Consider the following 8,380-nt stretch of genomic DNA (forward strand, 5'->3'; position numbering starts at 1 on the left):
ACTCAGACGTTCAAAAATGTCTCTTGTCTTACAATTTGAATTAATATTAAAAATCGGCTCAATTATATGTGGTTACAGAGGGCGCCAGAAAAATATACCATGGGCACTATGCCGCCCGCGGGCGCCGCGTTGGACAGGGCTGATCTAGACAATCGGCTCAAAGATGGCGGGAAGGTTGTCAGCCTTACACACCGGCCGCGCTGTACTCCCCAGGAAAATTATTTAATTAATTCCTGGTACTCATTTCTGTTAGGTGCTGAGTTGACCCCAGGGTCATAGTGCGACCAGAAGGATTAAGTCAACTGAAAAAATCCAATGACCTCATCGGGACTTGAACCCGCGACCTTCCAGCTTGTAGCATAGTGCCTCACCAACTAGTTTCCTAAAATAGTCATAAATAATAGCGCTTTCTCCAGTTTCCAAGTTCAAATTCATTTCTTTATGGAAACATAACTGCTGACATGCTATAAAAGGGTGATGAAGTAAGTCACTGCAAGATTGCACAGTTGTTTTCAGAGTTAATCTGTCAGTAATCACCCACTATCTGTAGGTAATACTGTTGTTACTTTCCAATCTCTGTTAACTATTTCTGATTTAGTTCTCAGTCCCTGCACACATCTCAGTCTCTCTGGTAGCAACTTACTTCTGACATATTACAAATAATTTTGGACAGTCATCAGAAGTTTTTGCTCCCGAAATAAAATGTTCCACACATTCTGATGAATGGTACACACACAATATGCATGCAGACTGCTTGCTCCAGCCAACAAATAATTCTTTGGCCATATTTCTACACACTTCAAAAAGCCTAACTATTCAGGATTTTGTTCATTAAGGCGGCCCATACATGAACGAGTCTGGCTCTGCAGGGAGATTGACTTGGATTAATTTCACCACACATGTATGAGCGTGGCAACCCACACACGGATGAGGTTGGCTCATTGGAACCCGAGCCGAGTCGGACTCGTGAGCCAGACTCGTACGTGTATGGGCCCCTGAAAAGCTACTAGTCTTCTTTTATGTTACATATTACCAGTTTTTTCTGAAGACAAACTTTTTTGCCTTCTCTGATTTAACAGAAACATAATCAGTTGTCCCTGACACGATCCTACTGATTTCATCAGCTACAGAAAATTGTTTCCCCATTTCCCCTGATAAAGGAGGCAGCAGTTTGCCTGGTTTCACATTCAAGCTGACAAAACTCTTTTCTCAGCCACTAACTCTTGTTGGATTCTTCTTAATTTTTCCTCTTTGGAAGAACCATCAACATTTGGAAACTTTCACTCTACTTTCTTGCTACCTGAAATTTTACCTCCAACTGTTCTATCATTTCACCTTCACCTTACCTGTCGCTGTCGCTAAGTCTTATTAATCTGAATCTTTTATTCCCTGTGATTATTTTGATTTCCTTGAACTCTTTCTTTTGACACTTCACCTGTGACAACTTTTTTGTGGAAAATGGTGACGCTTCCAAAGGCCCTACTATCTTGAAGAAAGCAGTCTTCTGGGATTTGGCACCGTGTATATGTGGTGTTAACCGACGTTTCGGAGGAACGTATCGCCTCCATCTTCAGGGTAGAAGAAAAAGTATAAGAAATCTGCAAGCGACAAGACCGTGAGAACGGTNCATTTGTCATATTCTGGGCTTGAAGAAAGAGCCACTTCATTTCCTAATTTTCTGTGCAAATTTGCAATGGTTTTCATATATTTATCACATAACCTTTACCCTTTCTGAACACTCAAAAACAAACTCTGTGGCCTGTAGTAAACTATACTGACAAAACAACTGCCACTTCTCAGTGAAGTTAACTGCCAACTTTTATGGATAGAGAGTGTCATGTTGTCAGCAGCAATGGATCCCCATGGCCATTAATCTAGGTTTTCTAGACCAGAGTCACTGTTTCCTTGAAATAGCTCCTCAACCATCCTCACGAGGCTGTCTGAACACTAAAAACTTTACTTTACCATCCAGTCCAAATTTCAGTCTTTCTTGTAATGTGAAATGTGACTGACATCCAATGGATTACAAAACTGTTTTAAAACATTAATTTTTTGACACTTGTAGCACTTGCATCCATTTTAAAAATGTGGCAAAAATAAAAATCAATTTTACACTTCATCAAATCACTACTGCATTTGTCAGGCAAGGAAATACAACTTTATCGGCATCAGGTATGAACTGAAAGGCTGGATGAGTCATGATGCCCTGCAGTATATCTGTACAGGTCACAAAATGAATCATCATGCCTAATCAAACCATAACAGACAGAAAATCATCTCCTCATCACTTTCATGCACCAGCGTGAAAATTTCCAAACATGTATTGAAATGTAAGATTTGAGGTTTTCACGGCAGTGACTATGAAGAAAGCAGTCTTCTGGGATGTGGAGCCGTGTAGATGTGGTGCTAACCAACGTTTCGGAGGAGCGTATCGCCTCCATCTTCAGGGTAGAAGGAAAAATAATAAAATCCGCAAGCGAAGAAACTAGTCTGCTTGCTCCTGCTCTCACTGTTTCTTCGCTTGCGGATTTTCTTATTTTGTCTTCTATCCTGAAGATGGAGGCGATACGTTCCTCCGAAATATCGGTTAACACCACATCTACACGGCACCACATCTCAGAAGACTGTTTTCTTCATGCATTGCAATCATCATTGACTGTTCTGGGAAAACTTAATACACCTGGCTATACATTTTTTGATAAACTAAGCTGAAGGTGAATTTGTTAATATGTCCTAACATATTATTAGTGTCATACCACATGAAAGACCCACTCAAAGGCTTCCAGTTTTATGACAGGAATCTCAATTATCTATCTCAATTAGAACCAGGGTTACAGAAATTTTTGTGCATCAGAAAAAAAAAAGACAGACAATTTGGAAAAAAACTAATTTTTTAAAGTTGTTTATTCAATCAGGCTTTCAGTATTGAGGCTATACAGGATTCATGGCTGCATGTTCAATGACTGTGGAGCACTTGGGGATTAAGAATTGGCAGGGGAAACCTAAGTACTCAGAAAACTAGCACCCTTCATCCACCACAAATTCCACATGACATGACCAGGGATCGAACCTAGGTCACTGCAATGGGAAGCCAGTAGCTGTGCACCTGAAATATGGCAAAGCTCATAAATCATACTGATTTGACATGGACTGGCCCAAAGCAACTGACATGAGTTATGCTGTTGAAATGTCTTTATGTGTAGATAGTCTTCGTACCACCACTTCCCCAGCAGAACTTCAGTAGATCTGTCAATATATTATTCTCGCTCATGTGCTGATGTCTGAAATAATACAGGAAAATAACAAGTCTTTGGATGAATATGCTACGGAGTAAGCTTGTAGGAATTTACTTAGTTTGGTTTGTAATTATTGTCTTGATAGGCATGACTTACGTTTATGTTAACTGAAGTATGACTGGTGGCGATAATATAGAGGAGCATAGGGTATAATAAACGGTAAAATAAAGTTTGTGTGATAACATAACACTGATATCTGTGAGATCACAAACATGATGCAATGCTGAAAAAAATGGTGCAATGACAATGCAAATACTTTCTCACATATGACTGGTATGACTATGATACCTTGAAAACAAAACTGACTGTTGCCTGACAGACCCCTGAGAGTTACTGAGTACCAAACAATTAAGCCCATCTCACCAATAATGCCAGTTTTGCAAAAGCAAAATTTCACGTTTAGTCATCATAAACTTCTAAAATATAATCTAAATCAATATGTGGCTTTCAAAAGAATCATGGCTTTGTGTTTTAGGGCATCCCCAAAGGGCTCCTATTTTTGGAGCTGCTATATTCATATTCACAGACCACTGACCTAAGATGGTTAATTCTTAAATACAAAGTATAAATGCAATCTGTAAAACCATTCAGGTGCTAAAGAGCAATACATCCAGACCACAAACAGCATCAGAAAAATCACATTTTTATATTTGGGGGGGTTACTTTTGCAGATGATACCAATATACTGGTAACAGATAAGAATAAAATTACTCTCCAAGAAAAAATAAAAAGAGTGATGATCCAGCTAGAATCTTGGTTTTCAAAAAATAACCTGTTTATAAATACTGAAAAGACCAAAGCAATGATATTCCAATTAAATTAACCACATGACATGTCTGAGCCAGTTATTACTTTCAAAAATATAAAAATTAATTATACATCATACATTTTTAAGTATCAATATAACACATAATGTAAAATGGAGGTTACATATTCAGTCCTTGTGTCTAACACTGAATAAGGTATGTTACATTATTAAATCCTTGAAAGATGTAGAAAGTTTATACTTAGGAACACTTTGCCAAATTTCAAACTTTGTTAAGTTATGGTTTGATTTTTTGGGGTGGAGAAAGTGAAAATAGCAAAGCACTGAAAATACAAAAAAAGATACTTCATTTAATGAAAGGTGTAAATAGCAGATGATTTTCATGTGACAAATTTTAATACATCGACTTCTAAGAAAAGTGTTATCAATATGGGTATTAAATTGTATAACAGACTGCCTTTGGAATTAAGAAACTCAGATGGATCTTAAGACTTTAAACATGGGCTAAAAGTATTTTTACTAGATCATCCATTCTATACTTTGTATAAGTTTCTCTTAGAGGGACAGTGGTAAGCATAGCAAAACCTCTATTCAGCAACTGAAATAGATAACAAATGGTTGCTTGTAGTATCTTAATGTGATTGGTGATTAACATGGTCATATGTAGGACTCTTGATTTACTGTAGGAAGGTCACAGGTTCAAGTCCCGATGAGGTCATTGGATTTTTTTCACTTGACCTAATCCTTCCAGCCGCACTATGGCCCTGGGGTCGACTTAGCCTCTAACAGAAATGAGTACAAGGAATTAATTAAATAATTTTCCTGGGGAGTAAAGCGCAGCCAGTGCATACGGCTAACAACCTTACTGCCATCTTTGAGCCAATTGTCTAGATAACGTGGGACCCTCGATGTCTCACAACCCTAAGGGCCTTCATGGCCTGCTACAGGGATAGCTTTACTTTACTTTTACTTTACTCTTAAAATTCTCTTGATAAACTCGTAAGGTTGGCTTGCATTTTTATTCACATATTGTATCTAATTTGATTATTTATCTGGTTTGATAATGTGTTTTATTTTAATTGTAGGTTAACCATGTTAAGAGTGATTATTGTTGACAAATTCTAATCCCTTAGGCATTTGGGCAAAGAATTTCAAGATTGATGTATTTAAGGATGTGACTTGTTCAAGTGTTACTGCTGTAGCAATTATGAATGCCAAATAAAACGAAATGAAATTGTGTAAATTCAAATAAACCTCAAAATCAATTTTTGTCACAATCACAGTACTTTCTCATATATACATGTATGAGAAAGTAATAATTGAGAGTTTGGGCTAAGGCAGGACAAGAAGGGTTGGTTTAATTCATTTTATTTTACTATAGGCTTATCTTTCACCCAACAAAATTATATTTCAAAGGTTGATGGAGTTTTTCATCTCATATTTATGATATTATAGTTAATCTTTAATACTAAAAAAAAACATAATGTTCATAATTTCTGGCTGGTCCATGAAATAAATCTAGCAACTTTTCTAAAGGATAGAAATTGGTAAGTTACTAGACACTGCATATACAACCCATGAGCAAACCTAAACCTTTCACTTGTATAAATTATCACTAATGGATAATATTATTATTATTATTACTATTCCCTTCTATGGAAAGTTGCTGGAAAGTAAGATAATGGACTAGGCACTGTATAATGGGAGGAGCCAGGATTGAGTGCAGTAAGCAAATATTAATCAGATTTTGAATAACAAATTAGATATGATTTAACATTTATCTTTTCTGTGTGAGACAGCATTGTGTGTGCATGAATGATACAAAAACTGCCCATTCTTTACAGAATCTTCGGTGAAATTGTAACATATGGAGACTACGGCAAAGAGTGACCCACTGCTTCCCTATCATCACCCCACCAGGTCCACCACAGGGCTATGATAATGTCACTAAGAGCAGCTGCATGCTGAAGGGATAAAGTCAGCATCAGTGTGTAATGGATGCTAATACAAGGCACTGCCAATCACTAAACTTAATTTTTAAATTAACCTTAAAAGGTTTTCATTATGTAAATCTGCAATGAGGGTGAGGCAGAAGGGGATGAGACCTGGGTCGGTGTGTAACCAATGATGATGTATGGAACAGCCAACAATAAACTTTCACATTTAAACTAGATTTGGAAGGACTGCGATATGAAAAAAGAGGAAACAGAAACCTTCACAAGTTTGCATTCATCACATTATGCAAACAGAACAAACATTCTAACCTTATAACATTTGCATTATTTTAAAAAATGGGGTTGGCACTGCATTCTTTGATGTCATCAGTGTACCACAAGAGAACTGTGCCTGTGTAATACAGCAGAAGCCCTGCAGAAGGAAATATTAGTGTAACAAGAAGGGATGAATACCAATCACTGACTCCACATAGTACAATTTAACAGAATTCTCAAAAGTTTTATGTCAAAGAAACTTTTTTTTTGAGCATTTCTTCATAAACTCACATTCCACCTTTCCATCTGTTATATTGCACCACAGCCAATGGCTTTCCTTTCAAGGAGGGATTCAGCCGTGCCTCCACCTGACAGTAGAAGCAATCCATGTCAACCAAAGTGATGATGCGGTCCATCGTGCTAATGTCACAAGGAGCTGCAAGATGAATACCACATTAACTTTATACCATTGAATGCAAAACAGGCAGTTATATTTTGCTCTTGCTTCCAAAATTTATATTTTTAGAGTGATGACTAGATGAAAAGGTAAAGAATGCATTCCTTATTTAAAGTATTAACTTGACACTCACCACAAACACATGAAGAACCAAAAGAAAAATAAATTCAGGGAAATATAAATGAAATCGGGAGGTCCACTGTAACGCATTTTCTACTGGCACTGAAAGCGGTTGCCATTTAATGTGATCATGTGTACGAACGCAGCAAAGTTGCGAAGTCATTCATTTATCTAATACAGAAAATGTTGACATTCAAACTCAAATACTTACACACCGAGTCACGGAATAGTTATCAATTGATACACGCAATCAGCCCCGTGAAACTCCAATGTTATTGGTTGGCAAAATGGCCGCCATGATACCTCGTTTACATGCTGCTGCCATCTATTTTCAGCTTACATGAATTAAATTTAAAATGGCATCCAGGGCCGAGAGCACAATCGGTAAGAAGGTATGCTACCTTAGCAACTCTTTTGAATGCTCGCCGCGCCCCTTGCAGTTCTTTTTTTCGCTTCTTGCAAAAAATACTTTTACAACCAGATCTCTTGTATTGCAGACTCTCTTTCCTTCTGCTGTTCCCACCAATATCCTATATACATTCCTCGCCTCCCCCATTCGTGTTAGATGCCCTGCCAACCTCACTAGTCGAGGATGATGAGATTGGCAGGGAATGTAGCACGAATGGGGGAGACGAGGAATGCATACAGGATAATGGTGAGAACGCCAGAAGGAAAGAGACTACTGGGAAGACCAAGGTGTAGGTAGGTGGACAATATTAAAATGTATCCTAGTGAGATAGGATGGTATGATATGGATTGGATTGATCTGGCTCAGGATAGGTACCAATGGAGGGCTCTTGTGAACACAGTAATGAACCTTCAGGTTCTACAAAAGGCTGGAAAATTCTTGAGTGACTGCACAATTGGCAGCTTCTCAAGAAGGGCTCAGCTGCATAAGTAAGTTTAATATCACTTCACCCATATCCTTTCGGTTGGATTTGATTGAAGTTCTATTAAACTTGGTCCCCGACCCCCTTTCCAAAAAAAAAAAAAAAGCGGAATACGAGCCTCTGCAGCTCTGGAATACAAGAGATTAGGTTACAAATTATTTATCTAGAGAAAGTTTGTCACCAGTGCCTGGAAAGTCATAACCTTTCTTTCACATGAAACACCTCTTTAACTGAAGGCACTGAATATTACGAACTGTGACATACATGGAATACTTGTGTTTAGGAATGTAACCGTACGTCCATCGCCAAAATTATTTAACTAAGGGCGTTAACAACTGATGCATTGTTTAATACCGTGAGAGACGCTCCATCGGCGAGATACCATCCCGGGACCGTCTAGTTGTAATTCAGCGATTGTCCTCCTTAGGCTAAGGGTGCCACTATTGTCCCTAACGTCGCCAGTTTACTCCCAGTACCATAAACCCATGAACTGACAATGTGCGAGACCGGCCAGGAGGGGTCTTGCGTGCCTTGAGGACCTAAAAAAGTTACGGGCTTCTCGAAAAATACGAATGTAGGTCAGATGCCGGGCTGGACCCTTGGCTTTCTCTTTTTATGTTTCTATTTTTTCGTTTTTTTTT

At 38.2% G+C, this 8,380-nt stretch overlaps 1 protein-coding gene across 2 annotated transcripts in view; it reads right to left on the reverse strand.

Moving 5' to 3' along the window:
• LOC111862561 (DNA polymerase eta) overlaps positions 1 to 7,078 on the reverse strand; it is a 36,311-nt gene extending 29,233 nt beyond the window's left edge. The window contains exons 1-2 of one of the 2 annotated variants that reach the window (XM_023848054.1): positions 7,061 to 7,078; positions 6,564 to 6,708 (exon numbers count right to left, since the gene is read on the reverse strand). In XM_023848054.1, coding sequence (XP_023703822.1) covers positions 6,564 to 6,688 — 125 coding nt within the window. In that variant the 5' untranslated portion in view covers positions 6,689 to 6,708; positions 7,061 to 7,078. Of the gene's footprint in view, positions 1 to 6,563; positions 6,709 to 6,862 lie in introns of both variants that reach the window. The other variant, XM_023848052.2, reaches the window with a different exon arrangement.
• Between the last annotated feature and the right edge of the window lie 1,302 nt (positions 7,079 to 8,380).

The sequence above is a fragment of the Cryptotermes secundus genome, unplaced genomic scaffold (assembly GCF_002891405.2).
Source record: "Cryptotermes secundus unplaced genomic scaffold, Csec_1.0 scaffold1376, whole genome shotgun sequence".
Classification (NCBI taxonomy): Eukaryota; Metazoa; Arthropoda; class Insecta; order Blattodea; family Kalotermitidae; genus Cryptotermes; species Cryptotermes secundus.